At 53.3% G+C, this 20,306-nt stretch overlaps 9 protein-coding genes and 1 non-coding gene across 10 annotated transcripts; 8 read left to right on the forward strand and 2 right to left on the reverse strand.

Annotated features, from left to right (window-relative positions):
• Positions 1-105: 105 nt before the first annotated feature.
• On the forward strand, positions 106-2,095 carry BDW74DRAFT_185735 (putative MFS drug efflux transporter; the record flags this gene model as incomplete). Its single annotated transcript, XM_073731099.1, has 1 exon — positions 106-2,095. One exon carries the CDS (start codon positions 106-108, stop codon positions 1,777-1,779), a length of 1,674 nt encoding a protein of 557 aa, XP_073582736.1. The 3' UTR covers positions 1,780-2,095.
• Positions 2,096-3,753: 1,658 nt separating this feature from the next.
• BDW74DRAFT_154973 (Zn(II)2Cys6 transcription factor domain-containing protein) lies at positions 3,754-5,373 on the forward strand. The gene is made up of 2 exons (XM_073724761.1): positions 3,754-4,483; positions 4,548-5,373. The coding sequence occupies exons 1-2, from the start codon at positions 3,947-3,949 to the stop codon at positions 5,235-5,237; spliced, it is 1,227 nt and encodes a 408-aa protein (XP_073582737.1). The 5' UTR covers positions 3,754-3,946; the 3' UTR covers positions 5,238-5,373.
• Positions 5,374-5,629: 256 nt separating this feature from the next.
• On the forward strand, positions 5,630-7,572 carry BDW74DRAFT_179102 (Zn(II)2Cys6 transcription factor domain-containing protein; the record flags this gene model as incomplete). Its single annotated transcript, XM_073729359.1, has 5 exons — positions 5,630-5,736; positions 5,800-6,417; positions 6,472-6,684; positions 6,736-7,010; positions 7,061-7,572. 5 exons carry the CDS (start codon positions 5,630-5,632, stop codon positions 7,570-7,572), a joined length of 1,725 nt encoding a protein of 574 aa, XP_073582738.1.
• Positions 7,573-8,161: 589 nt separating this feature from the next.
• On the forward strand, positions 8,162-10,823 carry BDW74DRAFT_31512 (Zn(II)2Cys6 transcription factor). Its single transcript, XM_073732504.1, has one exon. The coding sequence runs from the start codon at positions 8,202-8,204 to the stop codon at positions 10,449-10,451; it is 2,250 nt and encodes a 749-aa protein (XP_073582739.1). The 5' UTR covers positions 8,162-8,201; the 3' UTR covers positions 10,452-10,823.
• On the forward strand, positions 10,597-12,706 carry BDW74DRAFT_31494 (uncharacterized protein). Its single transcript, XM_073732502.1, has 5 exons — positions 10,597-10,946; positions 10,999-11,170; positions 11,217-11,468; positions 11,516-12,063; positions 12,111-12,706. Exons 1-5 carry the CDS (start codon positions 10,741-10,743, stop codon positions 12,376-12,378), a joined length of 1,446 nt encoding a protein of 481 aa, XP_073582740.1. The 5' UTR covers positions 10,597-10,740; the 3' UTR covers positions 12,379-12,706.
• Positions 12,707-13,007: 301 nt separating this feature from the next.
• On the forward strand, positions 13,008-14,112 carry BDW74DRAFT_154978 (NAD(P)-dependent alcohol dehydrogenase; the record flags this gene model as incomplete). Its single annotated transcript, XM_073724762.1, has 2 exons — positions 13,008-13,174; positions 13,247-14,112. The coding sequence occupies exons 1-2, from the start codon at positions 13,034-13,036 to the stop codon at positions 14,108-14,110; spliced, it is 1,005 nt and encodes a 334-aa protein (XP_073582741.1). The 5' UTR covers positions 13,008-13,033.
• Positions 14,113-14,618: 506 nt separating this feature from the next.
• Positions 14,619-14,698, reverse strand: BDW74DRAFT_t148. Its single transcript has one exon. It is a non-coding gene; the product is annotated as a tRNA-Glu (tRNA).
• An 880-nt stretch (positions 14,699-15,578) lies between these two features.
• Positions 15,579-17,138, reverse strand: BDW74DRAFT_179106 (uncharacterized protein; the record flags this gene model as incomplete). The annotated part of the gene is made up of 5 exons (XM_073729360.1): positions 15,579-15,786; positions 15,848-16,152; positions 16,208-16,455; positions 16,508-16,553; positions 16,632-17,138. 5 exons carry the CDS (start codon positions 17,136-17,138, stop codon positions 15,579-15,581), a joined length of 1,314 nt encoding a protein of 437 aa, XP_073582742.1.
• Positions 17,139-18,186: 1,048 nt separating this feature from the next.
• On the forward strand, positions 18,187-18,488 carry BDW74DRAFT_179107 (uncharacterized protein; the record flags this gene model as incomplete). The annotated part of the gene is made up of 3 exons (XM_073729361.1): positions 18,187-18,243; positions 18,312-18,377; positions 18,453-18,488. The coding sequence occupies 3 exons, from the start codon at positions 18,187-18,189 to the stop codon at positions 18,486-18,488; spliced, it is 159 nt and encodes a 52-aa protein (XP_073582743.1).
• A 590-nt stretch (positions 18,489-19,078) lies between these two features.
• On the forward strand, positions 19,079-20,019 carry BDW74DRAFT_179108 (uncharacterized protein; the record flags this gene model as incomplete). Its single annotated transcript, XM_073729362.1, has 2 exons — positions 19,079-19,204; positions 19,276-20,019. The coding sequence occupies 2 exons, from the start codon at positions 19,079-19,081 to the stop codon at positions 20,017-20,019; spliced, it is 870 nt and encodes a 289-aa protein (XP_073582744.1).
• Between the last annotated feature and the right edge of the window lie 287 nt (positions 20,020-20,306).

The following is a 20,306-nucleotide window of genomic DNA, read 5'->3' on the forward strand; positions in this document are numbered from 1 at the left end:
GATACATCCCAAGTCATCGTTGCTTTAAAAGTAGACTCTCCCGACGTCGACAGCATCAATTGGCATCCACCATCTAGACTGCAAGTGGTATACCATCACCATACCATGTCGGAGTACACCGAAGACAAGACGCCCAACGGGGCCACCACGAGCAGCGGCTCCTCCGCCGACTACAACACCACCCCCGAGAACGAAAAGCACGACGAGCTGCCCGCCGAACCGGAGAAGCCCCCGCGCGACATCGACGGGTGGAAATGGTGGCTGTCGGTGCTGTGCATCTGGTCCTCCATCTTCTTCTACGCTCTCGACAACACCGTCGTCGCCGACATTCAGCCCGTCATCATCGAGTCCCTCGGCGAGCTCGACAAACTCACCTGGCTCAGCGTTGCCTTCCTCCTCGGCGCCACCGCCACAAACCTCATCTGGGGAAAGGTCTACGGCCACTTCAACGCGAAATGGACATACCTGCTCAACGTGTTCGTCTTTGAAGTCGGATCTGCCATCTGCGGCGCCGCACCCAGCATGAACGTCATGATTGTCGGCCGCGCCCTATGCGGCGTTGCAGGCGCAGGTCTCTACGTCGGCGTCATGACCCTGCTGGCCATGACAACCACCATGTCCGAGCGTCCGCTGTACATCGGCGGCACCGGTCTCACCTGGGGCATCGGTATCGTGCTGGGCCCCGTGATCGGTGGCGGCTTCAGCCAGTCCTCCGTCGGCTGGCGCTGGGCCTTCTACATCAACCTTCTGATCGGCGCCGTCTGCGCCCCCGTGTATCTCTTCCTACTACCGAGCAAAGACCCGCGTCCGAACACAGCGTGGAAAGACCGTACGCGCGAGCTCGACCTCGTCGGCGCGATCCTGCAGATGGGCGCACTGACTTGCTTCGTGCTTGCCATCTCCGTCGGCGGCGTGCAGTACGCCTGGGACTCGGGGCAGGTGATCGGATGCTTCGTTGCGTCGGGCGTCCTCTTCATCATCCTGGGTATCCAGCAGGTCTTCACAATCTTCACGACCGTCGAGCGCCGCATCATCCCGATTGAGTTCTTTGGCTCCCGCACCGTGCTGATCCTCTTCTCCTCTACTGCGGCCGCGGGCGCAGCAGCCTTCGTGCCCATCTACATGCTCCCGCTGTTCTTCCAATTCACGCGCGGCGACGGGCCCCTCGACGCAGGCGTGCGTCTCCTCCCCTTTATAATCCTGATGGTCGTAACAATCCTGGCGAACGGCGCCCTCCTCTCAAAACTCGGCTACTATATGCCCTGGTACCTAATCGGCGGACTCCTCGTCGTCGCCGGCGGCGCGCTAATGTACACCGTCGACCTCGACACCTCCACAAGCCGGATCTACGGGTACACGGTGCTCATGGGATTAGGCGTGGGCGCATTCATCCAAGCCTCGTTCGCGGTAGCACAAGCAGTCGTGAAACCCGAAGCCGTTCCCGCAGCGGTAGGCTTCATCACGCTAGCACAATTCGCGGGGATAACAATCGTGATGGCCATCGCGAACGCGATCTTCCTGAACGAGTGCCTGAGCGAGATCCCGAAGATCCTGCCCGACGTTCCGCGCGCCGAAATCGAGGCCGCCATCCAGGGCGCGAGTGATCTGCTTGATACGCTCAGTGCGGATGTAAAGCAGAGGGTCCTTGAGGCGATTGTGTCGGGGATTAGCAAGGCTTATGTCCTGGAGATTACGGCGGGCGCTTTAGTGGCTGTGACGAGTGTGCTTATGAAGAGGGAGAGGTTGTTTGGGGTTTCGGCGGCTGTTGCTGCGGCTTGATTTGGTGAAGACGGTGAAAGGTCTAGGGTTGAGTGGTTATATTTGTCGTTTGGCATGGGTAGTGGTTGCTTTTGTCCAGAATGCCTGTAGGTAATATTTGATATCCCGGTTGGTTCTATTGGAAGCGTCCCATGTGCTAAGAGGGCTCTCGCATGGCAGCGTACGAGTTTCAACATTTAGCTCCTGATGCAGCTGCATTTGATAGATTTTGGTCTTTTTTCCTTTGATAATGACATTTTCTTCCTTTTGACGTGCGCCGAGGCATCGATTCCAACCCCAAGGACACGTTGTCCTGCCGCGCTAGCTTGGATTTTTCCTCTAGATACTGTATCGAGTCCGATTCCACGGACGGTTCTCCTGTTGTCCTAGCTTAAATTCCTTGTCGTTAGATATTGCATCAATGACGGCTCGATCTCTGATCCTGAAGGATGTCCTGCAGTAGCGGTACGACCCTAAGTGTGCAATAGATGAGCGCCATGCCGCCATCCTGACTGATTGATATGATAATTCTTCCATTGTCATACGATTTCTCCACGGACTACGCCCGCAATACAAGGTAACAGTGCCTAGATAACTATGGTAAAGACCAGCGCCAATTCTATACAAGATCACTGCCCAGTCCTCGTTTAATCTTGTCCATTTCCAGTAAGTCAGTCCTAGCCGCATGGACCCCAATGCGACCTAAGCCTTTACTCTTCATCTAGCAACCTAGCAGAGAATACTGAGCCAGACAGATGGCGGGCAGGGCTCGGAATGCTCTATGACACGACCCCATTTTCCGGCCCCATTCCTGGACCCATGTACTCCAAATCCTGGTTGCACGTTGCATGTTGCGGGCTGGCTAATCATCTTCTAAACCGAGCTAGTGAGAGTAGAGTGCATGATTTTGAAAAATTTGAGAATCCTGTGGGCTGCGCAACGGCCCGCGTGGCCTTCGGGAGTAGACGCCCCGGTGGCTTGTGTAGTTCCACGCTGAGGCCATATACTAAGTAAATAGGTCTAGACTCTACCTAGGTACCTAGGTATGACATTTTAGCCGAGGCTTTGCCGGTTTATCTCCAGGTATTCTGATTAGCGTACCTAACCTAGGTACCATATTCGCCTCATCTGGGTCGCCGCTGCCAAAGCAGGCAGTGTCGATTTGGCCGGATTTACACCTTCCACAATCGGATTCATTCTCGAAGGATTCAGCAGGAGCTGAAGATCACTGCGATCATCCCGAATCCTCCTGTCATAGTCATACCTAGGTACAGACCCCAAGCCGCGGCCACAGCCACTCCGTATACACCTCGCCATCGATCCTTCCAGATGAAGTCTCAACCAAGGCAAGAAGTGGCGTATGGTGTGCTTGGACTCCTGATGGTGCGATAGGCTATCCAACAACAGGGTAATGCCTGGTTGGTCGCCTGGGCCCGGAGAACGCGGCTCTCTGTCTCGGGCAACGGGGTTCAAGACGGGCAAGTTCCATTCCTGATTCCTGAAGAACTGCACGACACCTAAACAGGAACGGTGTTGACAGGGGTATTTAGCACTTGGGCTCCGCTTGCGCTCAGCTGGACGGGCTGAGTCTGGGGGCTGACTGCAGACTTGGCGTGCTTGCGTGTGTCTTTGGCCTCTTGGATATGAACTGGGTGAACGAGCTGGAGAACTCGAATCCTTCCAGGATGTTCTATACTACCTAACCATAGTACCACACTGCCGGATCGTGTTACACAGCGTTTCCGGGGGTGTACAAATGTCTGTGTGCTGTGACGGTTATAGTGCCGATCATACGGTTTTGACGCTTCTGACGAGGGGCGATTGGGGTAAATTACAGAGCCATTACCAATCAGACCCCTGCTCCCGGGCCACCTTCTGAACAGGGCGTCCACGCTAAGACCACGAGAATTTGCCCTGTCCAGATAGAGACGCGCAATGCAACGTGGACGGTGCAGAGAGAGCGTGATCACCTCATCCACTAAGAGACCTAGTCCTTTTAGTTCTTTTAGTCACTTTAGTCCCTTTAGCCTGGCGCCAGTCCTCAGCTTCTCTGCCTGAGATTTTCACTCACAGTCCCAGTCCCAGTCCCACCCTCTCTCCCTACAAGTACCCAAGTATATTAGAAGATTCCTTCGCCGACACAGCAATCCTTCAGCAATCTTATCCAAAATCTCAGTCATCGCCGTTCATGCCGCCCAAAATGCCCCTAACCCCCCAGCAGCGCCGCAAGTCGCGCAACAAGGAGATCCCCCTCAACCTGATCCAGACCTGGCAGTGTCCAGGCAACGAGGGTGCCAGGCCCGTCGTGCGCCGCCCAATCACCGCCTGCGACGCCTGCCGCGCCGCAAAGGTCAAATGCACGGGTCTGCAGAACGCCTGTGACCGCTGCACCGGTCGCGGCCTGCCCTGCAAATACACCACCCCATCGCACGCGGGCTCGTCCAGCTCCCACGCCCGCTCCACGGCCTCGTCCAGCCCCCCAAATACCTCCTCCTCGTCCTCGACCTCCTCCAATCGCCAGTCCCCCTCCACCGCGGCGAGCTCGATCGCCGGCTCGAATAAATCGTCATCATCCGATGCCATGGCCATGGAGTGGGTGCTCGATAGCGCAGAGCCGCTGAATTTCGATGACGTGCCTGGGCACGACTTTAGTAGCATGGTGGACTGGTCTAAGGACATGTCGAGTCAGATGGTCGACTGGTCGACGCTGGACTTCAGCCAGAATGTACACATTGCCTGCACTTACTTTCCCACTCCGAGTCTCAAATACTTAGGCTAATACCTCGCAGACAATCGACCTGAATGCCCTGGGGACAGGAGGAATGGACGTCTTCAGCCCGCCGGGTCAGACTTCGCTCATTCCGGGCCAAAGCCAAGACACAGGCTCGACAATCAACCCAGCCTCCATGGCCAGCGCCATCCCGACTGTTCCTCTCCCACCCCCCTTCGCCGAAACCTGCCACTGCCGCTCCAACCTGATGGCGCAAGTCCCCGAAGTCAAAGACGCCATGCAGCGCAAGCCACGCCCGCAACTCGACCGCATCTTCAAAGTCACCGGCAACGTCCTCTACGCCTGCCGCGACCTGGTCGGGTGTCCAACGTGCCAAATCAACTACGCCGATCTGGTCTGCGTCATGGCCGTCCTGCAGCAGACGGAGACGTGCTTCGAGCACATCGCCAAGGAAGGGTTGTCGACGAGCGCGATCCGGGTGAGTGTGGGGGAGTACGAGGTGCCTATCGGGAACGAGATTAAACTGGGCCATATCCTTGTTATGGATCTTGTGTCTCAGGCGAATTGTTTGCTGAAGTTGTTGAGGAAACGGAGTCAGCTGCTTGTGCAGACGCAGTCGGCGGCGCAAAGTCGCATGGCGCAGTTGAATATGGAGTATTTGCAGGAGGTTGTCAAGAGCTTTGGGCAGACGTTACGGGGGATTGCGGATTCATTTGATGAGCAGAATGAGAGGGATGTTGAACCATAAGGGGGTTTGTCCAAAAGTCATGAGATATGGCAGCGTTTGTTTTCTTTTTGTTCTAGAGGGTTATGGCGTTTATACTGGCAGATTTATATAATATACATTATGATTTATGTCAACAATACACTTCCCTATATTTCAATATGACCTCTGCATCAAACTAGTATGCCTCAATTAGCTGTGCGATACCTTGATCGCAAAATAATAGACACATATGCTGAGTCGATGATGGCATACTCCAGTCTCTAGGTAACACCGAGGAAGGCGGAGATAAGCCTAACCCCGCAGCGGGCTAACCCCGACCAATCGGAGTTTACGTAAGCCCTCGCCATTGCGCCATTGTTTAGCCTCAGAATTGTCTCTCCAACTCTCCTCCTCAGCTGCTCACACTCTCTGCAATGGCCGATGAAGACACCTATCCAGCTCCATACGGCCGCTCCTGCTCGAATTGCTCCACGGCCAAATGCAAGTGCATCTTTCCGAAATCCGGAGGACGGTGTCAAAGGTGCGCCTGTCTCAGCTATATGATACTGTTGAGATTGAGCTAGCTAACACGTACGCAACTCAGATGCCAGCGCCTAGACAAAGAATGCCGCCAACCCCCAGCGCATAAACGCCAATCCGCTCGAAAAGCCGCAACATCAAAAGCGGCCCGTATAGAAGAGAAACTGGAGGATTTGGTTGCGCTGCTTCGCGCCGGTGTGCAGACGCCCGTCGTCAACCCGATCAGCAATGCCCCGGCCCTCTCGACGCCCGAGTCGCTCGATGCCGCGCTCAACAGCTTCGTGCAGAATGCGGCACTCCCGTCTATACCGTCGACCTTGACGCCTGATACGGACCCCTCTGAATCCACCAGCACCAGTCGATCTCCCGTTGCGTTCTCCACCTCCGCCGGCCTCTCCGCCGAGCCGACGCCGCTGCAGGCTGAAGAGTGCCTGGCCACCTTTCGTTCGCATTTCCTTCCATACTTTCCGTGTATATACATTGCTCCGGAGACGACGGCGCAGGCGCTCCGCGAATCGCGTCCGTTTACATGGCTGTGTATCATGTCCGTCACAGCCAAAGCCGCCGCGCAACGGCGGGCTCTGAACGACCGGATCAAAGCGACGGTTGCGCAGCAAATGGTGCACAACTCGACATGCACGGACATTGACATTCTCCTGGGTCTTCTGGTATACCTTGGCTGGTAATCTCACTCTTCCCCATAACCCTTCGAGAGGCCATCCGCTGACCGTTCTAGGTCGAATCAGCAAGTTCATAATAAAGCAAATCTCCACATTTTCACGCAGCTTGTTCATGCGGCGGTGTATGAGCTTGGTATCCATAACCCGGCTGCGAAACCGAAGATGATGGCCCTCTGCGTTTATACGGAGGAGGAGGAGAATGCGCCGGTTCCGGGGCAGTCGATGGAGGAGCGCAGGGGGGTTTTGGCAGCTTTTCTGGTTACGTCTATGTACGTCTCTCTACTCTACGTCCTATTTCCGATGCTGACTTTAAGTTTTAGTATCTCGACGTTCGTGCAGAAAACGGACTCACTTCGCTGGACTCCATTCATGGCGGAATGCCTCCGCCAAGTCGAGGAGCAACAAGAATGCATTAACGACGAAATCCTCGTCCAACAAGTCCGACTGCAGCAAATCACAGACAAACTCAACATGAGCACCGGGTACAACCCGGTATCCGACTCCGTCCAAGTCCCACCCGCATTCTATCTCCGCTCGATGCAGACGCAGCTGCAGAACATCCAGCCCCGCGTTGCACTAAATTCTCAAGCCCACAGTAGGCCCTATCCCACTTCCCTCTGCAGTGCTTCGATTGACAAGCTGAAGAAATCCTCCTCCTGCACCACCACTACGCCTCTCTAACGCTCTACGAATCCGCCCTCACTAGCACTCCAGTCACATCGAACACCCTCGACTTCCAGCAACTAGAGCACCACTACGCCTGCCTCGAGTCCGCGAAATCCTGGTTCGCGCTCTTCCTCTCAATCCCGCCAGCAGAGTACATCGGCTTTCCCTTCTCGATTTTCGCGCAGATGGTGCATAACCTCGTTGTTCTGTATCAGCTCTCCACCTTCGATAACCCCTCCTGGGACGTTGACGCCGTGCGTAAGACGGTTGATGTTCTTGATATATTAAGTACAGTGATCAAGAATATGGGGCTTGTTCCTGGTGCCGCCGGACTGGAGAGTGATCTCGGCAGTGATGGCGATGGTGATGTGTTTTCGGTCGTCGCGAGGATGTATAAGTCGGTGTTTGTTGGTTGGGAGGTCAATCTTGCGCCGCCGATGTTCGAGGGCGAGTTTGGCTTTACGCCCGAATTTGGGAATGGGGCAGGCTGATTGTCCTGGGACGCACGTCAAGAACACTTCCATCATTGAAGCAACATGGCTGCTCAGCTCTCGGGGGACATTCATATGCCCAAACTCGGACGGCGAACTGATAGCTTCGTGGCGACAGCTTTACTGTCTGTCCCGCGGAGAGCAAACAAGCGAAGCGCCTCAGAGCCTCCGCTTCCTCTACTCCTCAACCTCCACGCAGGCTAGGAAGCCGCAACGCTCCAGCTTTACCATCGCACCGATCGCTGCTGGCAAAGCCACTTCTGGGGGGGTTGCGGGTCGTGGCATATCTGGAGAAGACGGCAAGCCCTTAAGGCGACGAAGCTCGCGTTGGATTGGCGAGGGCGAGAACTCTTGCAACTAGACTTTGACAACAGAGTCATCAGGGGAAACAGAGGGCGCCGACGAGGCTCTTTGAAGTTAAATTCACAGCATTCTACTTGTAAAGACCGTACATAGAACTCCCGAATACGAGACTGTTATTGGTCGGCCGGAGAAAGTTGATGCCTGAAACAAGGGGTATTAGTGCTTACGTGATTGCGCTGCGGCTGAGCTCGAGTCTCCAACCATCTCTTTCGATCTTCCCCTCACATCCTTTCTTTTTCTTCCTCCATCCAGCAATGTGATCGAAAATGGCCAGTCCCACGTTCATAGTAAGCATGCCCTCAAATAAACCACAGCCGCCGTCCCGAAAGCGCAGCCAAGTGGCCCGGGCGTGCAATTGGTGCCGCGTGCATCGCCTGAAGTGCGACACCGAGTTCCCGTGCGCCAACTGTCTCAAAAGAGGAGGCGATTGCAACAATGACCGTCTGAACAGAGCTGCTACCCTGCCAGAAGCGACCCGCGAGATCGAGAAGCTGAAGAAGCGCGTTGAGGAGCTGGAACTCGAGCTCCAAAATGAGCGTGAACGCAAGACTCGGGCTCCAGCTCCCGCTGCCATAGCCCAAATGGACACTCCGTCTACACTGACACCGGACGACAGCCCTGGAGATAGCGCTATTGATCTGGGTGAACATGCGAAGAGTAAAGTCTGGGAAGGAATTCATATCAGTACAGCGCACTCGCCTAACAAGACGTGGTACGGCTCTTCGTCGCTTTTCTTCTTCATCGGCTGCATCAATACCTTCCTAACGGCTGCGCTCAAACAAACGCATTCGGCGCGAGGGATGCTGCCGGAGTCTGCAAGTACGCTTCTTAATGAACCGGCGTCTACCATTGGCAGCGATCAACGTGGCCGGCCAGCCGCGCCAATGGGCAATTTCATCCAAAGTGGCGAATCTCTCACCTCGATGCAGGAGGAGTACTTCCTCAATCTCTTCTGGGAGACATATTACCCTTCTAATCCCATTCTCGATGAACGCGACTTCAAAGAACATTATCAGTCGCTGTGGATAGCTTCCGACACTGAGCGACAGCCCTCTGCCCTCGTCGACATTGTCCTCGCTTTGTGCATGCAATACGGGATGGCCAGGCAGCCCGGAGGTCGCCATGCCCTCACCGCAGCAGCTAGAGGCGACGTGAATGATAGCGACTCAACCCTCGCTGGTCGATGGCACTACCGTCGCTGCCTGAGTCTTCTATCGAACGAACTGGAGAGTCCTACCCTATCGACAATCCAGTGCCACTTACTCTGCTCGATCTATCTATGCTGCGGAGGGTTCCAAAACATGTCCGACAACGCCTGCGGTCTTGCAGTACGAACAGCCTTCATGCTAGGTCTGCACGTTGAGCCCCCGCAAAGCATGCCGCGTCGCGAACGGGAACTGCGCAAGCGGATCTGGTGGACCCTCTATGTCATGGAGAGCAACAGGAGCATGAAACTTGGCCGTCCATTCACAATCCAGGACTCAACTTCCTCGTGTACGTTGCCGGCGGATGATCGTGAGATCGCCGGTCTTTCGGGGTCAAGCTTCGCACCGATCGGTGGAAATATTACCTGGTTGACGTGGCATTTGTACGGGATCAAGCTGCTCTTGGCAGCGCGGAAGGCCTACGTGAGTTTCTTTTCCAAGCCGCCGGACGCGATAACGCTCGGTAACTCTGAGTCCACTACGAAAACCATGCATTCCTGGTTGCAGGGTGTCCCAGAAGTGCTTAAGTCCGGCCGGCAGAACAACGGGACGCCGTTCTCGACGGATCTCTCACCGATTCTGATAGAGCAGTTTACCCCTGTCTGGTTACAACGGGAGCGCCTACTTCTGGAGCTGAGATACCACAACGCGTGCCTGGCTTTGTACCGCTCATCGATCTGCTTTACCCTAAACGGGGTGCCGACAGTCATCACCGAACAGACTGCGCTGAAGTGCGCCGCCCACGCCATGGCGCTGACTCATATTATGCATCAAGTCCTTGATTCGACGTCGATACTGGACGGCTGGCACGAGGCATTCCAGTGGCAATGGAACGCAGCCATGACGCTCGTCGGCTTCGTGCTAGCCTTCCCACAAAGCCTATCCACCGCCGCCGCTCGAGGCACAATCGACCTCTCCGTCTCCGCATTCGAGAGCTTCGGGAACAGCTTCGCCGTGGCCGCGAACGCAGCAAATATCATGCGCGATCTCAGTGTGAAGATCGACCGCCTCGCCCAAGACCGTTTCAACAGCCTTAAGGCTAGCGATGGCCAGAGCCAGAGCCAAAATATGTTCCCAGCGGACGGCGTTCAAGTGTACGGCAATACCGGCTTCGAGCTGCCATTAAACGGCCCGGCTGGATTCTTCGACCAGCACCAGGCTGTCGAGTGGCCTCTGCATTTCGGCGACGAGCCTGCGACGGCTGAGATTGGTGGTGTGTTGGGTCATTCGATTGATATCTCGGCGGAGATCATGACGGATATTGACTGGGCGGGTTTGGATAATGGGTTCTTTGGGCAGTGGGGTGTTTGACCTCTGCAGGTGTTTCGAAGATAGCGGATGTTATCCGCTTGGGTATCGATGACGGATAGCAGCGCGAGTCGACAATATCTCCAAGCCCCACCAGCAACAGTAACCACGAATTGCAGCGGAGGTACGCATTTAGTGCTATCGATACGTACTGCTGTAAGAAGATTGTTGGGGAAAACGAAATCCGGGGTTGGTCCGAAATGCGGGGAAGCTGCTTGCTCGGCTATATAAATCGCCCCCCTCATGTCTCTCTGCATTCTTCTCATATCTCCATATTCAACCGTGCAGCATCATGTCGAAACCACTAAACGTCCAGTCTCGGCTTGAGGATGTCGAAAAGCCAGCTGTTCACCATGACGAAACGCTCAGCCCGTTCACTCCGCAAGAGCGGAAGAGGCTTATCCGCCGTATTGATATGCGTCTGGTCGTGACGCTTGGCTGTCTCTACTGCATCAGTTTACTCGATCGGACTAATCTCGGTGCAGCATCTGTCGCTGGGTGTGTCCTTAACCATATGCTGAGCGTGTTCAAGCTAACACTCGCTGCTTAGAATGCAACCTGATCTCAACATGAATGCGTCGAACAACGGATACAGCATAACCTCGCTTGTTTTCTTCATCACGTACACGATCTTCCAGATTCCAGCGACAGTGATCATTCGCAAGGTTGGGCCGCGTATTTTCCTGTCGGCAATCGTTCTGTTCTGGGGCGCCGTCATGATCGTGAGTTACAACTCATACCGTTCTCCGCTCGCGCTAATAAGTATAGGGTTTTGGCTTTGTCCCGACTTGGCCGGCCATGGCAGGCTTACGGGTCATTCTTGGCGCGCTCGAGGCCGGGTTCTACCCTGGCTGCGTTTATTTGCTGAGTACTTGGTACCCTCGGTACGAGCTGCAGAAGCGAAACGCTGCTTTCTACCTCATCGGTAGCACGGCGTCTGGGTTCGGAGGTATCCTCGCCTACGGCCTGATGCAGATGGACGGGATCGGAGGACAAGCTGGGTGGCGGTGGATCTTCATCGTATGTCAGGCCAATCTGCCTATCGAAATCTAGGTCTAACTAGACAGATCGAGGGCATCCTCACCTGCGTTCTCGGCATCGGATCGTATATCGTACTAGTCGACTTCCCCGAACAATCGCCCAAATCATGGCACTTCCTCAACGAGTCCGAAGCCGCGTATATCATCGCCAGCATCGAGAGCGATCGTTCGGACGTGTATGCCGAACCCTTTACTATCAGGGGATACCTGTGCAACACGAAGGACAGCAAGGTTTGGCTATATGCCATTCTATACATGCTTACCACTGCAAATACGTACTCGATTGCGTACTTCCTACCGATTATTCTTCAGGAAAGCATGGGCTTCTCGGTCGTCAAGGCGCAGTGTCTCGTCGCGCCGCCGTATGTTGCTGCTGCTATAGTTATGTTTGTGCAAGGTGTTGTTGCGGATAAGTGGCGCATTCGAGGGCCTGTCGTAGCTGTCAACGCTGCCATGGGACTGCTAGGCCTGGGATTGCTAGGGTACCTGAATAGCCCGGCCCCGAGGTATTTTGGGGTGTTCTTGGCCACGATTGGTGGTAACGCCAACTGTCCGGCTCTGGTATCCTGGCAAAGGTAATCCGCACCCTCTCCGCAAGATGCTACCAAGCTAATAATTTCAGTAACAACATCCGCGGACAATGGAAGCGAGCCCTAACATCAGCGACGCTGATCGGCGGAGGGAGTATCGGCGGCATTCTTGGCACAACCGTGTTTCGAGCACAAGACGCACCGGGCTACCGTCCTGGATTGTTAACGACCATGTTAGCGAACGCGATCATTATTGTCATCGTGGGCGTTTTGACTTTGAAGTTTTATCGCGCGAATAGGCGCGTTGATGCGGGTGGGAAGCCCGTTGAGGGGTTGAGTGGGTTTAAGTATACCCTTTGAGCCTTTCTGGCCTGATGGTAGATATTTCCATCGCCAGGATTGAGATAACTGGGATTGATGATATATCCAGGTAGCTAATGCTATAAGAATCCGGCACGGCGTTTGTCCGCGGGTTTATCGTATGTCGAGGAGTACCAAGGCCAGGACAATGAGCACTAGACGGTCATAGGGCAGCGAAGCAATCAAATCATATTCTGTCTCCCCGAGACTTTCCAAGAAATCCTACCCCGTCTAATCGTCATAGACAATGCCCTATCTCTCGGGGATGCGGAGCTTAGTCTCAAAGAGGACTCGTATCACTAATCCCCTCCGAGACTCCGACGCCCTCTCAGCCAGTCACTTTCGTTGCCCATATCTCCAAGTTTAGGAGCTTCAGGTTGTACAACTTCGGCCGGAGTCTAGATGATGGAGTTCTTTATTGGATTTCTCATCCCTGCAGATGCCTTTGGAGGCGCCGGAGCGTTTCCGACAGGGTACACTGCTTACCGTACGTGCATCATGGACTCTATAAGAGCAAGTCGGATGCTCGCTCAACTGCAGCATCAACAGCCTTTTCTTCCTCTACGAAAAGCCCTTGGACTACTTACCTCAATTGACTTCTAATATACTATACTATCACCCACTAAGTGAAAAAAAAAAAAAAAAAAAAATCGCAATGCCCTCCTTCACCGTCTTCAAAGGCCACGAGTCCGGCAATCCGGTCAAAAGCACAACCACCAAGCCGGACGAGCTAACAGAGGACTACGTGCTCATCCGCATAACAGCCTCGGGGCTGTGCGGCACCGACCTACACTTCGTATGCCTTCATTCCCTTCCCTCCTCCCAAACCCCCCTTACGTATCCTCTTCACTAACACAATGCTCCCCAGCGCCGCGCAAACATGGTCCTCGGCCACGAAGGCGTGGGCATCGTCGAATCCCTCGGCCCAAACACAACACACTTGAAAAAGGGCGATCGGGTAGGCTGGGGGTACGAAACCGATTCCTGCGGTCACTGCATTGAGTGTCTGCAGGGGAGCGAGAACTTCTGTCCCGAGCGACACATGTACGCGGAGAAGAACACGGACCAGGGATCCTTCGCAACGCACGCGATCTGGCGCGAGGCGTTTTTGCACCTTATTCCTGAAAAGCTAAGTGATGTCGCCGCTGCACCGCTGCAGTGCGGTGGTGCGACGGTTTTTGCGGCGCTCGATGGTGTCAGGGCTACTGATACGGTTGGGATCCTGGGTGTTGGAGGTCTAGGACATCTGGCGATTCAGTTCGCGGCCAAGATGGGCTGTCGTGTTGTTGTTCTCTCTAGTTCCGAGAGGAAGAAGGATGAGGCGCTGAAACTCGGCGCACACGAGTTCATTGCTATGAAGGGCTTATCAACCCTCACGGACTCCATCAGCACGCCGCTAAACAGACTCCTTGTCACCGCCGCCGTTCCGCCATCTTGGGATCTGCTTGTCCCGATCCTCGCACCGCGCGCAAACATCTACCCGATCACCGTGAGCCCCGGGAGCCTGGAGATCCCGTACATGACGCTCATTGGCACCGGTGTGAAGATCATTGGGACCATGGTGCCGGCGCGGGCGGTGCACCGGCGGATGCTGGAGTTTGCGGCGTTTCAGGGGGTTGAGCCGCTGGTTGAGGAGTTTGCCATGACCGAGGAGGGGATTAAGGAGGCCATGGAGAGACTTGAGAGGGGGGAGGTGCGGTATAGGGCTGTGCTGATTCCGGAGGGGAAATAGAGGGATTTGTCTAGGTAAGGGGTGGTTTGGTTTGGAGTGTCGGGGATGGGGGATTGGGGATTGGGGGTTGGTGTTGTTGTTGTTGTTAGGCTTGCTAGGTGTTGTGAGGGCTGGTGTGCCTACGGGCCGTTTGTTTCGACAGCTAAGGAGGATGTATCGAAGTGAAGACTGGTTAGGACTGCTGGGGTGGGTTGGTAACTTTTTGTTTCTTCCAATGTTTTCTGGTTGTTGTTGGGGTTAGGTCTGGTTGCTTCCGCTTCCAAGCTCAATGTCCGAGCTGTATGTCCACATGTTAGGCAATGATATCTGGTCCTAAAGATTGCAAAAAGAAAACAACAGGCTAAACCTGATAAAACAAAAGTTCTTTAGCCCATCCTAAGTCCCAGCCGCCCGTCCGCCACCCAGAAAAGGCGCGGGCTCCACCCAAGCCCTGACCTCGGGATCAACCCACACCCCCCACAGCACATATCCACTGACCAAAAGCTCAAAAAGTGAAGACAAAAAGTGATTCCGACACGGGGAATCGAACCCCGAGCTGGTGTGCACTACTATGAGAGACACCGATGTTAACCATTACACCATATCGGATAGTTGTTAAAGAAACGGTCGTTTTTCGGGTGTATCCCCCAAAAACAATGGAGCAAACAGCCAAGATCTCATGCTTTTAAGACATGTGAAAACTGACAAAAAATGCATTTGTAGGAAAGACAGATACGCAGCGAGGGTATCATGCATGCAGAATACCTGATATATGAGTAGAAACATTTTTTTATCTTTCTGTTGTGGGTGGTTTGTTCCGCTGTGTCCTAGTGTTATGATGGGCGGGTGACTGATATACATCTCTAGAAAGCACGGTACCTGGGTATAGGCTGTGTCAAGTGGCGTCCACATAAAAGTGGTCCATCCTGTATATAGAGCCATAATTTAGTATTTGTTACATTTTCACGAACCCTAGCACATCTCAGTGACCACTCGTCACATGGACGCGGTCGCGCCGCCGTGCCAGAAAACTTGGGGCTTCGTGGACAGTCATCCATTGGAACGTTTATACTCCGTACTTTAGCCAGAGAATGGCTTTGGCTCTTGCCCTAAGATGAGTTGTTCTTACCAGGTTGATTGAGGGTTACCTGTAGAGGACTGAGGCTTCTAGAACTTGTCCGATAATGTACGATGATGGCTTATCTTTCTGAAACGATTTTGTTCCCAACCGTTTCTGCGAGGGTCTGAAATCTTCAAGCCATGATTTCGAAGGAGCGCCGCTGACTTTGACATTAAATTAGATGTTGTCCACTGACAGAAGCTGAAGGCATGTTATAATGAGCAGCAGGCTTCAGACCATCATAAAAGCCACATGTCATATGTATTTGTCCTAGATGAAGTGGATCGTAGTGTTAAGTTTCGTCTCTATCCCACCGCAAACAATCTCTATCAATGTGCATCTATGTATGGTAACATCTTATGCGGCACTTTATAGCCTCGCCGCTTGCTCCCCGCCTGCAGTGGCAGCAACATATTCCTTCCAAACCTGCTCAATATCATTCTTGTAGATCCAGTCCATCTTGCCGCTCGAGGCAAAACCGAATCCCGCAATCCTTGCCTTAATCACGCTATCGAAGTCGACGTCCTTTTTCCTAGTCCCCATGGAATGTTTCTCCCGTGTAGCAAGGTAGTCGTACCTGTCAACACACCTGTCAGCAACCAAAGAAACAGGGCAAGCAGTCCCGAGCATGTACTCACATGCGCTCATAATAAGGTCCGCGAATTTCCTGGAAAATTGCCAACGCATTCTTAATCGTTGTGCTGGTATTCAGGTTCCTCGAATACTCCAGCTCCAGAGCCCGAGCTAGGATCCAGCCATCTTCCATAGCAAATGCCGCGCCGGATCCAAATGCACCAGAGAGAGGGTGGCTTGCGTCGCCGATAAGGGCGACTTTGTCCCATGCTGTGATATTCTGGAGACAGGGGCCCGCGACCATGGCGAACTCCCGCCAGGAATCTTCGGGGACGGCTTTGAGGATTTCCTGGATGCGGGGGTCGTATTCCTGGTAGTTTTTAGCATATTGATACGTTTATTTTTACAGGTAATGAATAGCATACCCCGGTTCTTGCGATAACATACTCGTTAGTCACTGGAACAGCCCAAGTCGCTGTCCTGTCCGGCGTGACGGACTCGTTATAGGAGCGGATGGTGATTTCGCACAAGCGAGGATCCTCTTCGGACTCATCGTCTACCTGTGCAAAGTACAGATGGCCGTTCAATACATGCCACCACCCATTCGATGTTGGAAAGTCCTTGACATGGGCTATGGAGGAGAGCGGGATGAGGACTCGAAATGCAGTGTTTCCTAGAAACCACTTTAGCCCTGTTTATAGGCTGAATTTCGGAGTGATGCGTACCTGTCACATGGAGATGGTGGTCAGGATATAGAGTTCGTCGTACAATCTGGCAACAAGGATCAGCATTACCTCTACACATAACGTAGGGACTCAGGTTATGGTAGTAGATAGGGTAAAAGCTCACCGAGCGAATCCCATCAGCCCCAACAACCAGATCCGCCGTTGCTTCCGTCCCATCCTGAAAGCCCAGCCGGACACCTTGACCCTGTCCAAGTTCCTCTATCTCGACCAGCTTCTTACCGAACTGGATAGTCCCCTCTGGCACCCTCTCCAGCAAAGCCGCCTGCAACCGCGTCCGTCTCGCCCGAATTGACGCATACCGCGGGTTATCTGCCTGCTTATCCGCCAAAGCCGCAGAGGCAGCACTGTTCTGAACCACAGGCTCACCCGTCCGCCCATTCCTCTGCCACGAGTACCCGATCTTCCCGCCCTTGACTCCATCCGCAGCGCCCAGTAACTCCAGTACATTCCACGCATTCCGCCCAATGCTGATTCCCGCGCCGACCTCGCGAGGCTCAGGTGCCTGCTCATATAATGTCACGGAGACGAATGGGAGCTCCGATAGGGCAATTGCTGTGCCTAGACCGCCGGGACCTCCGCCGATGATCGCTATCGAAATGGGTGTAGTCATTGTCTATTGATTGAGAATAGCGAAATGCTATACAACAGGACTTCCAAGGCTTTCGTGCACATCGGCTGATCGCGGGGTTATAAGTTGCCTGGACACGCCATCGCGTGGTTTGGTGAGCAATGGGCGCCTTGACAGGCTGATTGGTTGGATAGGGCGTTGATTGCGACATAGTTGGAGAATATCATAGTAGTATCTGGACTAGCAGCTCCTGATATCGTTCCATCTTATCCAGTATTAGCAATGTTAGCTCTGTGAGGTCCGCTTAAATTCTTTTCCCACGTCTCCATTTAAGCTTCGACGCTTTACACCAAAAAGTAGAGACGACAAAAGCGGGTATAAGAAAATTACAACGAGAAATCGCAAGAATAGTACCGTAGGTAAAGAGAACCTGGAACCAAAGAGGGGGTAACGATGAATAGCAAGGCAGTTTAAAAGTAAAGACACTTCTTACGAGCGTAACCCACGCAGCATGGCCCTCAAAGTGCAACAGCCATGACCAGCAGCTGAATTTGAATCACCTCAAGTTACTCCTCATGAGGGAACTGATAATGACACCACAATGTCCGATACCTAGGTATGGTTGTATCTTTCCCGGAAGGTTCTATGCGCTCACCCCGTCGTGGGCGGATGAATCGTGGCAACAGCTTTCATTTCACACCTACACAGATTCAACTCGGCCATAACTGTATGTTACCGGCTATTTTTGGCTGGGATGCACCCTGGCATACTCCCGAAAAGCTGATCTGCAGAGGAGATCCCGGGCCCACTTCTATACCCAGTCTACGCCCAGTGATGTCAGCGACCCATTCGGCTTTATTTCAAAGGACCCCATGTGGGTAGATCACTAACGATTCCAGTCGGGATAGGTTGTCGGAGTCAATGTATCAGACAACATGCTCCGGCCAAAGATGGAATGGTTGAAAGTATGGTAGGCTATAAGTACCCCCTTTGCCATCGGGATGTAAGGCTCCTATTCTTATTCAACATCACAACTGCTATTGTTGATCAGCTTTTTGTACCACCAAGTATAACTAAAAACTTTGCCAATATGCGTTTCTTCGCTGTCATCACTGCCCTTGCCGCTGCTGCCTGCGCTGAAGCAACTGTTTGTCCACAATTCATCCCGTGCTCACAAAGTATGCTCGGGCTAATAACACTTTCTTTACCTTGCAGCTTGCCTCTGGTGCTACCTGCAAGCAGGACGGAAGTCTGGGTATCTGCTCCTCTGGTCTCTGCGTGGTAAGTTTGCAACCAGCATGCCTATCCAATCCCCATGGAAACATCAAATGACAATACTAATTCGTGGACGTACAGCAAACCTCCAGCCAGGCCACCGGAACCTGCAAATAAGCCATTACATTGTTGATGGGACTGAGATTTGACGAGAGCGAAGAAATAGAGCTTTGTCAAGTGGTGGATAGGTTTTTCCTTGGATATTCTCTGCTGAAATTCTGGTCCGGATCGACGACGTCCATGGGCCATGTCATTCGTTAGGTGGCTAGATACATATTAATCTGATTTATTACATGTTCCATAGAGGTTTTATGTATAGATATACCTAAATCCCGGCTAGAAACTTTTGGAATATGTTATGGCTTATTATCGTTCGGCTTCATGTTAATCACTAACTTTCAGGGCACTAGGATACCTTGTTGCTATTGCCACCCTTTGTACTCACTCTGAATTGGATTGTTATTATCATACTTTGCTTGATGCTGTTCAAGTTTGTTTGTTGGTTATCTACTGAACGAATCAGCAACGAGGCTCTTTGTTGCCACACATGTTGCACAGCAACCCATAGTGACTTAAAGCAAATCCAAGTCCAGTTATTTACTTATCCCACCCTATACTCCTTTACTCCTTTACTTCTTTACAAACTGTATAAGATCACTCAGCTGGACCTGACTTTTCCATCTTTCAACCATCCCCTCATCGCCAAAATGGCAACCATCCTTGATACCCACCTGGAGTCCTCAAACCCCTTTACCGCAGTCATCCAAGCCTACCTCACCACCACCAACGCCTCACAATCCGCAGAAGAAACCGCAACCCACATCGTCGCCGCAGTAGCAAGCTCCACCGAGCCCGCAACAAGCCTACGGCACCTCTGGGGCGCGTTCTTCTCCGTCGTCGCCAGCACACAAACCCACGAGGCCCCGTCTTGCGCTGCTTGACGCCATCCGCGCCCAAGAACCCACGCAGCCACCCCGTATCCGGAAACGGGGCGAGCGATGGAACTCCACGGTATCGCGGGCGAAGACGAGATCCTCCACTGGATAGACTCCCTCGCTTCGGCCTGGAGTGGTACGAGACACGTAATACGCTCTGGGGCCTGCGCGATTCCGATGGCGTGTATGATAGGGAGATTGGGGGTATGAGGAAGCTGGAGATCAGTCCTGCGGAGTCATATCTTTACTTCACCATTTTCTCTGCGGCGCTGCTTAAAGCAACGAAAGCGGATAGAACCCGACAAAGAAAGATAGTCTCGCAGGCTATTAATGTGTTCTATTATGGTCGGGATATTCTCGAGACTGTGCGCGTGCCGCCAGATCCTCTTGAGGATGATGACTCGCCGTACAGTATTCCGCAACAGCAGGTTTGGTACCTGGATGTCCGCGTCACGGCGATATGGATACGCGACGGGGCACGTGCGCTATGGGACGTCAACCTCAAGCTGCTCTGGTTTTATTACACTAATGCACTGGAGTCTAAGACTGATTTGTGGCCTAGAGAAGACGGGCTAGAGAGAGAACGGTGGGAACTATGGGGCAGGAGGCTGCGGGGGTTGCAGGGGAGTGATGATAAGGCTCTGGATGAGGACACTAAGGCTGTGGTTGCTGAAGCTGCAGATGTCCTTGAAGCCCTTCTGCAGGAACACTGATGGTCTAGGTGATGGGTTGCTTTTGTTGGCTTTGAGTCCTCCAATCTGTTGGCTTGAGACGAGAACTACCATACCTAGCAGGACAGTCATCCTGTCATGCGCATAGGATGTACATCAAAAGCTAGACCAACTTATATTGCGATAGCATCTGGCTTGGGGGCGCAGCAAACAAGCCAAGGCAAGGGATTAAATATTCCAACAGTAAGGTCATAGATTAAGTTTTTTGATTCGAAGGTTAAACATCTTGGCTACAGGGGTCTCAAGCCTTGGGCGCCGTCTCATTCGTC

The sequence above is a fragment of the Aspergillus multicolor genome (genome assembly GCF_047715735.1).
Source record: "Aspergillus multicolor strain CBS 133.54 unplaced genomic scaffold BDW74scaffold_16, whole genome shotgun sequence".
NCBI lineage: Eukaryota > Fungi > Ascomycota > Eurotiomycetes > Eurotiales > Aspergillaceae > Aspergillus > Aspergillus multicolor.